The 15,250-nt window shown below is 37.0% G+C and overlaps 1 protein-coding gene across 4 annotated transcripts in view; it reads right to left on the bottom strand.

The window, feature by feature from the left end:
• Window positions 1-650: 650 nt before the first annotated feature.
• LOC134348062 (zinc finger X-chromosomal protein-like) overlaps window positions 651-15,250 on the bottom strand; it is a 34,572-nt gene continuing 19,972 nt past the window's right edge. For 3 of the 4 annotated variants that reach the window (XM_063050872.1, XM_063050873.1, XM_063050871.1), the window contains 6 exons: window positions 14,941-15,099; window positions 14,262-14,405; window positions 13,053-13,094; window positions 11,134-11,271; window positions 9,587-9,727; window positions 1,687-6,249 (listed from right to left, as the gene is read on the bottom strand). In XM_063050872.1, coding sequence (XP_062906942.1) covers window positions 5,054-6,249; window positions 9,587-9,727; window positions 11,134-11,271; window positions 13,053-13,094; window positions 14,262-14,405; window positions 14,941-15,099 — 1,820 coding nt within the window. In that variant the 3' untranslated portion in view covers window positions 1,687-5,053. Of the gene's footprint in view, window positions 6,250-9,586; window positions 9,728-11,133; window positions 11,272-13,052; window positions 13,095-14,261; window positions 14,406-14,940; window positions 15,100-15,250 lie in introns of all 4 variants that reach the window. The other variant, XM_063050874.1, reaches the window with a different exon arrangement.

Genomic DNA, 15,250 nt, shown 5'->3' with positions numbered 1-15,250 from the left:
TCTTCATAATCATTTAGTTTCAATTACTAAATACAAATATTAACCCCATTTTCAAAATACAACCTGCAAAATTAAATTTGTAACTTAATAAATTAGTTCAGTAGCCCTGAGAATACAATAACCTAGAGGGAATTATTGCAGCAAAATAGAACTAAATTTATTATCAAACTACACACATATATACCACCATATACTACCTGAGATTTGCAATTACCATTACAAAAAACACAGCAGCACCTCTACTTCCTTAGAAGTTTCCTAAGATTTGGCATGTCCTAAGACTTTCACAAACCTCTATTGCTGCAGCAACAACCTTGCACTCAACGTCAGTTAGACCAAGGATTTAACTATAGACTTCGGGAAGGAGAAGTCGAGGGAACACACACCAGTCCTCACCTTGGAGAGGATGCTGACTGGTTGCACTACGGCCGGGTATGAAAACACCAAAGCCCTTGGAATGGAAAAACCTACAACAAGTAGTCCATTCTATCATGGGCTGGTTGCACTATGGCCGGGTATGAAAACACCAAAGCCCTTGGAATGGAAAAGCCTACAAGAAGTAGTGGATACAATCCATTCCATCATGGGCTGTGCCCACCATTGAGCACATCTATAAGGCATGCTGTCAAAGGAAAGCAGCATTCATCATCAAGGATCCTCACCATCCAGGCTATGTTCTCTTCTCACAACTGCTATTGGGGAGGAGGCACCAGAGCTTCAGGTCTCACACCACAAGGTTCAGGAACAGTTATTACTCCTCAACCATGAAGCTCTTGAACCAGAGGGGCTAACTCAATAACAATCAACACTGGCGGACATCGACGGTGATCTGTACACCCGTGACTTTGTGACTAAGCGCAGCTCAAATGGCATCTATAAATATGCTGACCACACTACAGAATTTCAGATGGTGATGAAGAGGCATACAGGAGTGAGACAGATCAGCTGGTGGAGTGGTGCCACAGCAACAACCTTGCACTCAATGTCAGTTAGATCAAGGGTTTGATTATGGACTTCAGAAAGGAGAAGTTGAAGGAACACACACCTGTCCTTATCAAGGGATTGGAAGTGGTAAGAATGAGCAGTTTCAAGTTCCTGGCTATCAACGTCTCTGAGGATCTATCCTAGGCCCAAAATATTGATGCGATTACAAAGAAGACACGGCACTGGCTATATTTCCTTAGGAGTTTGAGGAGGCTTAGTACGTCACCAATGACAAACACAAATTTCTACAAATGTACTGTGGAGAGCATTCTTACTGGTTGCATTACTGTGTGGTATGGAGGGGCTGCTGCACAGGAACAGAAAAAAAAACTGCAGAAAGGTGTAAATTCAGTCAGCTTCATCACTAGCCTCCCCAGCATCGAGGATTCCTTCAAAATTTGATGCCTCAAAAAGGCAACATCCATCATCAGGGACCTCCATCATCCAGTACATGCCCTTTTCAAGGATGTGGTAGGGCAGCCTTAAGACACACACTCAACGTTTCAGGCACAGCTTCTTCATCCACCATCAGATTTCTGAATGGACAACAAATCCATTAACAAACATTTTATTTTTTCCCCTCTTTTTGCACTACTTTCTTTGTATCTACACTAAAGCAGGGATCTAATTCCTGATCTTCAAAGTTAAGCAGGAGTTATTTTTGTTCAAGGAATTAATTTTGTTAATAGGCTTTGAAAAGGAATGCAGATGTTGCTCATGTCACATTACTTGTGTATACCCCTGAAGAGAGCAGATGTATAGCAATAAAATCTGCTGCTAGTGCCCATACCTTAACAATTCACCAGAGATTATCTTAAAAACATTTCAAGATTTTTGACTGGAATGCATTTCTGATTCCCATGTGGTAACTTAGCTTAAAATATCAATGGTTATGTTCAGCTTTACATTAATGGGCAACTGACTGTACTGTCATTATTCAATATTTCTTTTATTCTGCATTTTTACATCATCAGCTTTACTATTCATCCATTGCAAATGTAACATATATCAAGTTATTTTATCTTCAGTTTTTCTGTACACTCTTCCACTTAATACACAAAATACATGCTGTGACAGCCTGTGGATAGTTCTCCTTCTCAAGAATGTAAGTGGAACTATCACCATGGTCTTTATTTTGAATTTTCTGATGATAGCAGAAACTGGTTTTGAATAAAACTGCAGTTCATCCTACTGTTAACAGTGACACACAATGTTAGAATACAATGCATCCTCCCTCCACCATGTCATGCCTATCAACATTAGTTTGATATGCCTTGTTCATATTGGTCAGTAGATCAGTGCATAGTTTTCATTGTCCTAGTAAATATCCTTAATGCTCCTCATTCTGATAGAACTGAAATCCAAATCATAAAAAGGACAATAAGTGATAACCTACAGAAATATTTTGAACTGTAATAACCTGAATTTTTAAAAATAGCAAAAGTAGTACTCGTTACTCGTCATAATCCAGATGGCTAATCTGCTACTAAAGCGAATACCATACAGGTTCATTGCTAACAGTGAGCAGCAAAATTACTACAAATATTATTTCTAAAAAGCCATTGGGGACATTCAGTAGGTGATGTTGTGGAAAATAATTTGAATTTTATTTTGTTTACAGATTAGATGTACATTGTTTAGCATAAAAGTGACACTGAAAATGGTTTTGTTTACAGGTACAAGGATATAAAGCTTCCTTCTCAAATCAACTGGCTTTTAATTAATTCATGTTTAATCCCAGTATAAAAAAAAAGTCTACACCTATTCAAAGAATTCTCTTAGCTGCCCTTAAAAGTGTATTAAATCCAATTCAATTGCTCAACAGTTTGTATTCCCTCTCAAGATTTGTACAATGAGCAATTGGTAACATTAATAAGAATTTTTTTAATAAACATATACATTTCCCTATTACCCACTCTCCATAATTTTCATTACTCTTCAAAAGTAAATTTTTCCTCAGAAATTCTGTCCAACACCAGGCCTGCATTATGATAATGTACAACACTGCTTCTTGCTGTAGTGAGTACACAAACCCAACCAAAAGAACTGCATTTGTTGTTAGTGCAATTTTCAAAGCTCCCAATGTCACAGTACAAATTAAATCCCAAATATGTATCTGTCAAGATAAAAATGCAACATAATTTCATCCACATATGATTATTTTATGGTATTGTGAATTACAATTACAAAGTGCTACAAGGACACTGGGGCACTATTGTAATATCAGGTTTGTGTTAACTTAGAAATCATGATGGGGAGAAGATGCTCAAATTGCACTGTGGGATTCAATTTCATGCGTTCCAATTCGGATACTTTAAACAGATTTTAGACAAGTTTATATTCTCTATATTTTGTAGGGATGGTGGGGGTCAGGAGTCAGCTAAATTACAAAGATTATGTTCAGAATAAAATTAGTATTCCTAATGATTTTAACAAATGTATTGCTTAAAACATGTACATTGAGGATAGTACGCATAACATTAAAGACTTCTGAAGACTTTTTTGAGTAAGTAATGTTAATCACTGTGTTGTATAAATTATTTAGTACCCCTTTTCTTTTAAATACTGTAATTTTCTCTCTTTTCATCCAACAGTGTGCAAATTCTTGAGAATATATTGAGGATTTAGTCTGCAAGTTATACAATAACGATCATAGATAGTTCATTTAAAATTAGTTTAAACTTAGATGCTATTTTAGGCACTAATGAATATAAAGCCCAACTTATACTTGAAAACTTACAGGATCCTGTAGAAATCTGATGTTGCATGCGGCTTTGAATTAAATATTTTATAAAATATAAAAACATGAAATTTTGGAATTATGCTGTACTATTTAGTTTCCCTTCACCTTCCAAATTAATCCTGATCTGCTGAAGACTTCAAGAGATTACTCCGTATTGCATACTTTCCATTAATCATTTCTCAGTACTTTTAAAAAGTTGCACCCCACTCCCCTTTTGCTTTTTTGTTGGAAAGATTTAATGATACAGAAAATACTAATCTCTGTTACTCACCTCCACCATGAACCTCAATCCAGTGTAACTAGATTGAAGTACATTGTGTAAAATAGGGTATTGCTAACCACCTGAGTTATTTCAAACTGACAATACAGTTTTTAACTTGCTAACTTAAGATTAAGCTGCAGTGTACTACAGAAAGCACTGGACCTTTTTTTTAAAAAACATATAGTGCTATTTCTTTTATTTATACAAGATACAGACATTGGCAAAATATAATTTTGGAAAAAAATGTGTACACTTGTAAAAACATGAATAATGTCATTCTTTTTACACAATATCTGGAAAAGTAAATTAGCTGAAAGAACTCTGCCACCACGATGCTTTGCTAGACCACACAATACAGGAATGAAGCGCATCTGGAAATACAAGTAGAACGTGGAAAGGCGGAGGAGGCCTTTAGGCTCAATGGTATATCACTGAAGAATTTTCTTTTAAAAGATGAAATTGTAAAAAAAAATAATTCAAATAAAAACAGAAAATATACTATTACCATAATACATTGCAGCTTCAGAAGCATATCGGAAAAAATTAACTATAGCGCAAACAAAAAGGAAGTAACAAAATACAGAATATGCTGAGAATGTGTTCAGCCAGTTAGCACAAAAACTGTAGCACTCCAAAAAACTGAGCAATAAGACAAACTGATAAATGGCCTCATTTGCCATCAATAGTTAATATGAAGCTAAATTGTTCTTGAATACAGTATCTAATCTTGGGTCCAGTAATTATAATGGCAGGGACCATGATCTGCAGCTGACTGGTTGCAACTAGATTGTTAGTTTCATCTCTTAAAAGAGTTGACACCATGTTGCAAAAAAAATGTCCATTTAATGGATTTCCAAGTCAAAGGACATACAACTTTCAATTCAAGCTAAAGCTCCAATCCATGACACAATACAATGGAGAGAGAGAGAGAAAGAGAGGGAGAGAGAAGTTAGTTCAGTAATCAGCATGAACTTAAGTTTCCAAGTCTTTAACAATTAAAGGACACAAATATTCCTTTTTTGTACAAATGATGAGAAGCAGATGCTTTCTAAATTGAAAATAGTTCACGATAGCCCCTCCACCAAAACAACATCTTTATGATGTCGAGAGATATGTTGGTTCTTTTCTGAAGGCCTTCGGAAGCCCTTTTTGCAGTAATCACAACGATGAGGATAGTCCTTTGTGTGAATAGAAATAACGTGTCGTTTAAAGCCCGAGGCATCGGTAGTGCTATACTCACAGTACTCACACTGATAAACTTTTTTGCCACTGTGGGTCTTCATATGCTTCTTGAGCTCAACCTGTTGACGAAAGCCCTTTTTGCAACGTTTACATCTGAATGGAAGATCCTTGGTGTGGACTGAAAGAATATGCCGACTAAGAACAAAAGGATCTGCAATTTTAAAGTCACAGTGCCTACACTGGTGCAGTTTTTTACCCTTGTGAGTTGACATGTGTTTCTTGAGCTCTGAGGGTCGATGAAAACCCTTGTCACATACCTCACATTTGTGTGGATAGTCCTTGGTATGGACTGAAATAATATGGCGCTTCAGATCACTGGAGTTAGAACTCCTGTGATCACAATGTGTACATTGGTGGGTTTTGTGTCCTTGATGAATGGCTGTATGTTTCTGCAGTTCTTTGGCATCCGTGAATGTCATTAAACAATGCTCACACTTGAAAGGCAGATCCTTGCTGTGCTTTGTCTTCATGTGGGTCTTAAGATTGGAGGCATCTGCTGACTTATAGTCACAGTACTGGCACTGGTAGGGTTTCTCCCCAGTGTGGGTTCGCATGTGTTTCCTCAGTTCTGATGGATGGCGAAAACCCTTTCCACACTCCACACATATATGAGGGAAATTCTTGCTGTGCACAGCTAAGAGGTGTCGGTTCAGAAGCCCCTGTTCTGCAGTCTCATAATCACAAAATTTGCATTTGTGCATCTTTGTAGCTCCCTTTTCCCGGTGAACCAACTTATGGGAAACCAGAGCTCCTGGGTGAGTAAATCTCTTGCCACATTCATCACACTCATAGGTCTTCTCCACCTTGTTCATGAGCATATGGCTTTCCAGATGATTATGTAAACTGGTCTTCTTGTTGGTAGTGTAATCACAGTCTGTACACTGGTATTTTTTCTTAGTCAGTTGCTCCGGATGATTCTTCATGTGCCTCTTCAGAAAGCCTCTGGACTTGAACTTTTTTCCACAGATCATACATGGATAAACTGTAATAGGATGCCCATCAGGCCCTATGATGATTGCTGTATCAGAATAAAGAAACAAAAGTAACTTAATTGGCATGATTGATAACAAGGATAGAGAAACAAAATTGAGAGAGGGATCATCAAAGTTCTTTAACTAAATTTTAATTCTTCACAAACCTATTTTATGTAGATTTAAGCAAAAGCCTTTATTTGGAAATTTCTTGTCCCCAAGTACAATAAATCAAGACATATCAGCTTCTCGGAGTAAAAGTAAACCCTTAATATTTGCTTCCAGCCCCAAATATTGAAAAGATCATCTGTGCAGATAAAAAAAACTGGAATATGGTGCAGGTTTGGGGGAATGGAAGGTTAAAGGAGTGAATAATGACATGACTCAGTAGCTTTATGAGGAAATGTGGTGATGGGAAAAAATAATGGGTTCCATTTTTTGACAGCCATTCACTTACAAGGTCTGGAAGCAAATGTTCATGCTTGGAGACATTAAAGCAGCCGGTATACTAAGTCATAAAAAGGTTCAATTTACCAAATACATTCACAGCATTTGGACACCCATTAAGTGCTAATCTTTGCAGAGCTCTACATATTTTTCTTTACTGAATAAGCATGGTGATTTGCCTATATTTTGTTACAATTTGCAAATCCATCTTCCAAAAACATCACACATTTATACAATGTAATCAGCCTTGGAGAACCCCTATCCATTGCCACCAAAAGCAGTTCCCTTATCCCACACTGCTGGCTGCTACCTCCTACAAAAATCCACAAAACTGACTGTCCAGGTAGGCCAATTGTCTCTGCCTGCTCCTGTCCCACTGAACTCGTGTCCTCATATGTCAACTCCCTTCTGTCCCTCTTTGTTCAGTACCACCCCCCCCTACACCACGACACTTCTCATGCTCTCAATCTTCTCACTAACTTTCAATTCCTTGGCCCTGAACCGCCTCATTTTCACCATGGATGTCCAGCACTTCTATCCTCCATCAAAAAGCTCTTTCCCTTTCTCTTATGGTCCACTCTCCTTTTCTCTCATATTCCTTACTCTGCAGCCCTTTACCTTTCCCACCCACCTGACTTCAGCTATCACCTTCTAGTAATCCTTCTTCCCACCTCCCCCCTCCATTTTATTCTGCTGTCTTCCCCCTTCCTCTCCAGTCCTGAAGAAGGTCTCAGCCCGAAAAGTCGACTGTTTATTCATTTCCATAGATGCTGCCTGACTTACTGAGTGCCTAAAGCATTTTTTTTTTTTTTTTTTTTTTTTTTTGCCTAATGCCTAAAGCATTTTGAGTGTGCTGCTTTGGATTTCCAGCACCTGCAGACTTTCTCATAGCTAATACATTGTACTGCTGCACTACAAAGTCAACCATGGAGTAACAGACTTACAAAATATAAAAAATGGCCCTTCAAGATAACTCATCCTTGCTAACTAAAGTACCTTCCTAAGCTACATCCAGTTGCCTATCTTTAGCCCATATCTTTCTAAACCTTTGCTATCATTCTATCAATTCAAACAGCGCCTTATAATTGTAAACACCTCTACTTCTTCCTGTGGCAGCTTGTACCACATACCTGCCACCACTTGTGTTAAAATACTTGCCCTCAGATATTATATAAATCTTCCTCTTTTCATCTTAAACCAATGCCCTCTAGCTGTAGACTCCCCTACCCTGAGCAAAAAAATATGAATATCCACCTTTATTAATACCCCTCATGATCTTGCACCAAGTTTCTGCAAAACATGTTGAGGTATAAAAGTGTCAAGAGATAGATGTTTCACTTTATGATCACCACATGATAAATTGCTCTCAGCATCACCAAAGGTGGTACCAAGAGAAGATTAGGAACTTACCTGCAAAGACTTAAAATAATTCTGTTTCAAAATAAAAGACTGACCAAGTTTTCGTAATCACTCACTCACATCTAAGGGAACAATTTATTTGCAACAATAGCAGAAGTATTCAGTCAGTGAATAAAGCAATATGTAATAAAATAAGATAATAAATAGAAGAAATTGATAGAATATATCCTTTCCTCCTATCAAAACAAAACCATTTCAACTACTTCCTGAGTATATGACTGTCTAAGTTTATTATTTGCTGCTTTAGGAGCAACAGGAGTCAATTAATGGAAATTTTAAAAAAATTAAAAATAAATTAATTATTTAAATTTGAGAGAAACGACATTACCTGCATATGTGAGAGCAAGAAAAATGCCAGATTTTTTCTGTTTGAGTAGCTGTCTCCCCCGCCATCTGTCAGTGGATTACAAGCTTCCTGACTGACAGGGTGCAGCAAGTGAGGCTGGGGAGCATCATTTCTAGCACCCAGACAATCAGTACCGGTGCCCCCCAGGGATGTGTGCTCTCCCCACTGCTCTTCTCCCTTTACACTAATGACTGCACCTCACAGGATCCATCTGTTAAACTCCTGAAGTTTGCAGACGACACAACTGTCATTAGCCTTATCTGAGACGGTGATGAATCTGCATACAGACAGGTGGTGGAACGGCTGGCCCTCTGGTGTGGTCAGAACAATCTGGAGCTAAATACGCTCAAGACTGTGGAGATGACAGTGGACTTCAGGAGGAGCCCCCCAATACTCCCCCCACTCACTATACTCAACAGTATTGTGTCTGCTGTGGAGACCTTCAGGTTTCTGGGTGTCACAATCTCCCAGGACCTGAAGTGGACACCCAACGCGGACACTCTTATCAAAAAGGCTCAGCAGAGGTTGTATTTCCTATGTCAACTCAGGAAGTACAACCTGCCTCAGGAGCTGCTGATTCAATTCTATTCAGGAATAATCCAGTCTGTTCTCTGTTCGTCCATCACTGTCTGGTTTGGATCAGCTATCAAACAAGACAAGAATAGACTCCAAAGAACCGTCGGGGCTGCGGAAAGGATTATTGGTGTGAAGCTGCCCTCGATCCAGGACTTATATGCATCTAGAGTCAGGAAGCGAGCAAGCAGCATCATTGTAGACCCATCACACCCTGGACATCACCTGTTCCAACTCCTTCCTTCTGGTAGGCGCTTTAGATCACTGTATGCCAGGACAAATAAGTACAAGAACAGTTTCTTTCCATATGCCATCAGTCTTATGAACACTTGAATTTTAGTCTATTATAAACCAAGTCCACCTGTACATACACAGGTATACCTCATTGTATATAGTTCACGATTATTTGCACTATTGTTTTGTTTGCTTTTTGATACTGTACAGCGAGAGCTCAGGGAAACCGGCATTAAATTCCCTGTATGCGTCCACATACTTGGTGATAATAAAGGATTCTGATTCTATGTATTAAAGAGCCTTGCAAAAAATGTTTTCAATGCCAAGCAATGACTCATAATAAAAGATCAAGGAAAATTAAGTACCTGTCTGATATTGTCTACTTTCAAGTCTCTTCCTTTTCCTTGATTTTGGTTTTACCAGCCTGGTAAGCTCATTTGTTCCATCTGCCTGGAGGAGGTGACTGCCTGTTTCATTTTTGTTGTCTACAGCATCCGAACTGTTACCTGAGATGACAAAATGACCAGTTTCAGGTATCCATTTTATTTAGAGATTTTAAGTTAATTCATATTCTATATAACCTCAAAAGCCACTTTATTATGTAGTTCTGCTGTTGTAGTCCATCCACTTCAAGGTTCAATGTGTTGTGCTTGCAAAGATACTCTTCTGAAGACCTCTGTTGTACCACTTGGTTATTTGAGTTACTGTCATCTTCCTGTCAGTTTTAAGTTGTCTGGCCATTCTCCTCTGACCTCTCTCATTAACAAGACATTTTCGCCCACAGACTTGTTGCTCACTGGATGTATTTTGTTTTTCACACCATTCTATGTAAACTCTTAAGAAAATTCTTGACCATGCTTTTAAGCATTTGAGTTGCTGCCACATAATTGGCTGTTTAGATATTTGTCTTAACGAGCAGGTGGACCTAATAAAGTGGACACAGTGTATATAAATCACTCTCATAATTCATCAGCTTTAGCCATTACAATCCTTACAAAGGGCTAGCCAAGCAATTTTAAAATATCAACTCAATCAAAAGTGGATTTAGAAAAATTGTCAAACCCAGTAATTGGAGTTGATTTTGTTTCATATATCATAATTCTTTGCATGCAGGAAAAAAATGAACTTTGATCCATTCACAGATTTGTATCAGTTACATGTGATATAGATCCAAAAAATTGTGCTGTTGATCTGACATTATCAATAATATGATAACAAAAACAATGTCAAAGTTCAACAAGTGCGTAACAAGTACTGCAACTGTATACATAGTCTCCTAGGTATCAATATCTGGCTTGCATGCAATACTTTAAAAACAGACTGAGCAAGCAGCTATGAGGTTAAAAATGGGTGCATGGTCTTTATGATATATAAAATTACTGAACTAATCCAAAATTCTTGGAGGAAGTCTTCAACAGAAAACAAAAACCCAAGTCTTGTGCTTTCATTATACATACATTGACTGAAGAGTTTTAAAAATTGTCAGAGACCACCACTCACTGGCCTCAGTTAACATGTATCTACAATGTGCTACTGCAACAAAAGCTTTTGTTTTGGGAGCACTGATATCAGTGAACATATTTTTTTATTTGATTTTCACAGCCAAAAATGGAATTAAATGATTTTATTTTAAAACTTTTCAATCAGTTAAGCAAGTTTTTCTCTTTTAAGTCAAACGTTTAGCTTCATTTGTGTTTAGGGTTATGATGTTCCCTAATTAATGGCTTAATTGCTTTGGTAATAGTCCTTAACTTATCTTCTGAGTGCACTGTGGTAACAATTTTCCACAAACTTATGACATTAACTACTTAGCACAAGAGATCAAACACTAGTTACTCAAACTTTATTCTAACTGGAAATAGCATTGATCACTGATCTTAACTGGTAGCTTTTTTAAAAAAAAGATACTTACCATATGCAGTAGCCCAAGCTACCGGAACAAATGTTTTGCTAATATCTGTTTCTTCAACTTGTTGTTCATGGCCAACTGCTGCTTCATCTTCTCCTACTATGACTTCCATGTAAACTTCATCTGCAATGTCAGCACAATCTGGGAAAACAAGCAACAATAAAATCTATTTCAATTCCTTCAAATAAGTTAATTTTCCAAGTTTCGCACTTTAAAAAATCACTTGGAATCACAATTATTATGCAGATAAACAAATCTCTATCAGTTATGTATTTGCAAATTTGTTTGGACCATAAGCATTTACTGAAAATGGAATTTTAGCCCAATCAGCCATGCAGTTCTAAATCTTCTTCTTGTGTACTTAACCCTGTGGAATACCACTGTAGCTCAAGCCCAGTGAAGAATGATTCAACATTATTCTGCTCAATATTGGATTTATACTGAAGGGATTATACAGAGGGAGGTTCTTTTAGTGAGAGGATGTAAAATGAGGGATTGTATAGTGAGAGGGTATACAGTAAGTGGTCTCAAAGTGGATATTGTACACTGAGTGGTCCTGGTGGCCTTACATGGAGGGGATTGTACTACAAGTGGTTTTATCATGAGGGTATTGTACATAGTGGTCTTAGAGTAAGGGGATATACCCTGCAGGGATACTGAGGATTATGTGGGGGTGGGGGGTGGGGTTGGGTTCAATGAGTGGTCTTACAGTAGGGATTGTATAGAGTGACCATACTGACTGCATGGACAAGAGGGATTTAGGGGGCTATGGGACTTGCATCTCTGGGCAATGCATGATATAGAATAGAATCATAATTATGGATATGGTTGGCTGAAGTGTGTGCTTTTATCCAGTAAGACTCAATGACTCTTTATTGTTTATAAAATGACGTAAAGACTCATTGACCATGCAGATGAGAACACCTACTCAACACCACTGAAGTTCCAGAATACCAATCAGACAACATTAAGGCATTAATTCAAACTCTGAAGCAATTTATCTGCGTGAAACAGGCCTATTATCGCCTGAAAATTGCACTAAAATGAAAAAAATTAAAGTCACTGAGACAAGAAGGATAACTGTACAGTGACTGAATTCATACCAAACATAAGTCAAGATGGTTTTGGCATTGCATACCAGTCGTAGCAGCCCCAGAACCTGACAGCAAGTACTCCTCAGAAGGCATAAGCATCAGATTAATTCCCTATTGTACAGCTTCTGCACTTACTAAGCAATTCAATCATTACTTCAGCACCATAGTCTTTCTGACCACTATCTGAAAGATGACGTCTGTTATGAGATGTCATTGCCATAGATAAACATCACAGTTCAACATCATGGGGTCCTGAAATTCCCTATCCAACATGGTTCTGAAGTATTTTCACAAAAGGAACTGCAATGATTCAAGATGGCCAACCCTTTTTAGGATTAAAAAATGCTGCTTCGTTACCCACAAATCAACAACATAATATTTTTCAAAAAGTTGGTATTAACATTTATACCAGCAGATAAATGGGGTAAATAAACTGTTTGTATTTTAGTCTAAATGTAATCTTACACCTGGTCAAACCTTGAGTACCTTATTAAGTATAAGACTCCTGTTACTAGTGTCAATGCTGCCTCCATTCAATTCTGTCTTTATCTTCTTCATTAAATTTATAAAATTTTCCAGAGCTAATGGTATTAAATAATCTATATGTTCAACAGATAGTATGCAAATACATTAAATCACAATATCTATTTTCAACTGATAAACATTTCCTTGTAGTAAAAATCATGCAAATTGTACAGTATGTACAGTTTATGATAGTATTATGTACACAGCAATAATTTGATTAATAAGCCACCTAGAATTTCTGGGTGTTCAAATTTTTGAACCGACAAATTTTAGGAGCAGTGAAATAAAACAATAGGCACTTACTTGCTTGAAGGTAGCAGTTCTCCTCATGCTGTGTTGCGTTCACTATGAGATAATCCATTGAAATGTATTAACTACTTTAACTGTAGAACATGTATATACCACTTAAATTTAAAAATTCACCCAATTTTAATATAAATTACTAATTATTAGTTTTAGTTTAGGTGATTAGTTTTCTAAACTAGCAAGCCAGTGGTTGAAAACTGAATGCACTTTGCCAAGGAACATAGTGGAGTTCAATAAATCTTGTAATTCTGGGCTCAGTATAATTACTGCAGCCTGGCTAATCTAGTTGACTAGCCAATGGATGAATGATATGATATAATCTCTTGAAGACCATGCAGAATAATCACTCAAAGCCTGCCTTTTCTGCCAACAAGTAGTGCCTGTATTACCCATACTCCAATAGTAGCCAAAATGTTTCACTGACAAGGCTGAACAGATATATTAAGATTAATTAAAATGGATTCAATTTTGCAGGATTTCCTCTCAAACAAGTCAGTGGTTTACTACTGTGCTCCTGAATGTGTTCCAATGGTGGACTTAGACATCAAGGAAAAAAAAACAGCAAAACTTCTGCTAATTCTGCAGTGGAGAATTTGCATGAACATTCTGTATCATGCAAATGTTCATTACTTCAGTTAAGGTAAAGAGCTATGCAAGTCTAAGTAGAAGATAATCTGGATTTTTTAAAGCTCTTAAATAGCTTTTAAATGTCATACAGATTCAAAGATTTTGACAATCATTGCATTTGGTTTAACTGGCTGTCAAAATAGCTTTAGGATTTTTATGAGTGGCGATTAAATTATTCTCTTTTCCAACATTTGATTGTTTTACACTGGGGTAGACCCTGTAGGACAGGAATTGAATAAACTTCAAACCACATGGCATCAAACTGTCATCTACATTTCAGGCATCAAGAGACTACTCACATGACCTACTATTCTAATACTCATCATTAGTGGTCACAAAATTTCACCCAACACAAACTCCAAATTAAATTATTTTAAAGTACCTATCTTAGATTCAAAATTGCATTCTAATTGGTATTCAAGCAATGTCATCACAGTTTAAGGTGGATTTCTAAAAGATGCTTGGAAACAGTAATCCATTCTGACTCACTAAATTTCTTTAATTTGCTCTGGAAGGACTGTATTTACATTGGGGCTCTATTTTATTAAGTACAAAACCTTTTTAGAAATCTGTACTTACTGATATCCTCATCTTCTTGATTAGGGTCATTAACAGTCATGTACACCATTTTCTCTCGCGATATTCTGCCCACGTTGCCCTGATCCAGTAGTCCAACCCCATGATCATTATCAGGTTCACTTTCGCCGATGTCTACAGTTCCACCTTAAGTTGCACAACACAAAAATTCATTATATTTCACCATTAAGCTAAAAATCCCCATGAATCGCACATGATCACTTTGTAAAAATAATTATTTACCTCCCCTTACACCACTCTTCTCCCCTATCTAAACACTTAAATTATGTGGAAATTTCAAGGGAATTTATAATGAAACAATGGAAGTACAAGATAAAATGGAAATTGTCTCAAATAGCTTTTGTTCTTTAAGAGTTGTCCCAAATAAGTGGCTGCCCTGATTAACTGATAGCCCAATTAACCAGGATCCACTATATAAGCAAACTAATGCTTTTTGACTCATCTTCATCAGCTACAGTATTTCAAAACCAGCAGCACAACAAAAAATACAAAGATCCTTACATAAAATGAAAGAAATCGGTGTGTCAAATATTCTTAATTTAAGTAACTGGTTGAATCACAAATTATGCCCACAATTCCTACTTGCCCCACCTAACCATGTTTTTTTTGGTAGGATTCAAAATGGAATACTAAAATGACATTGATCTACCTGATTACTCACCTAAATCATCCTCACCATCATCTGCCTTGAAAATGTAAACTTTAATGACATCACCACAGGTACTATCTTCTTTTAAATTTTCACTCTGTGTTGACAGTCCACTTTCAATTTTCAGCTCACCATTTCCTCCATGTTCAATCTTTCCTCCATCATCATCCACTTAAAAAAAACGAAGTTTAGTATTAACCACACACACGTCCTGAAACATGCAAATTAGGTTTTTACAAACTGCTTAGTGATCTGTGTCAAAGTAATTGTTTAAATATTTTCATTTTGTACAGAGTTGCATAATTCATGCTAAACAAAAATG

Source organism: Mobula hypostoma, chromosome 6, assembly GCF_963921235.1.
Source record: "Mobula hypostoma chromosome 6, sMobHyp1.1, whole genome shotgun sequence".
NCBI lineage: Eukaryota > Metazoa > Chordata > Chondrichthyes > Myliobatiformes > Myliobatidae > Mobula > Mobula hypostoma.
Note: the sequence above shows the minus strand (reverse complement) of the source record. Positions and strands in the feature narration are given on the sequence as shown.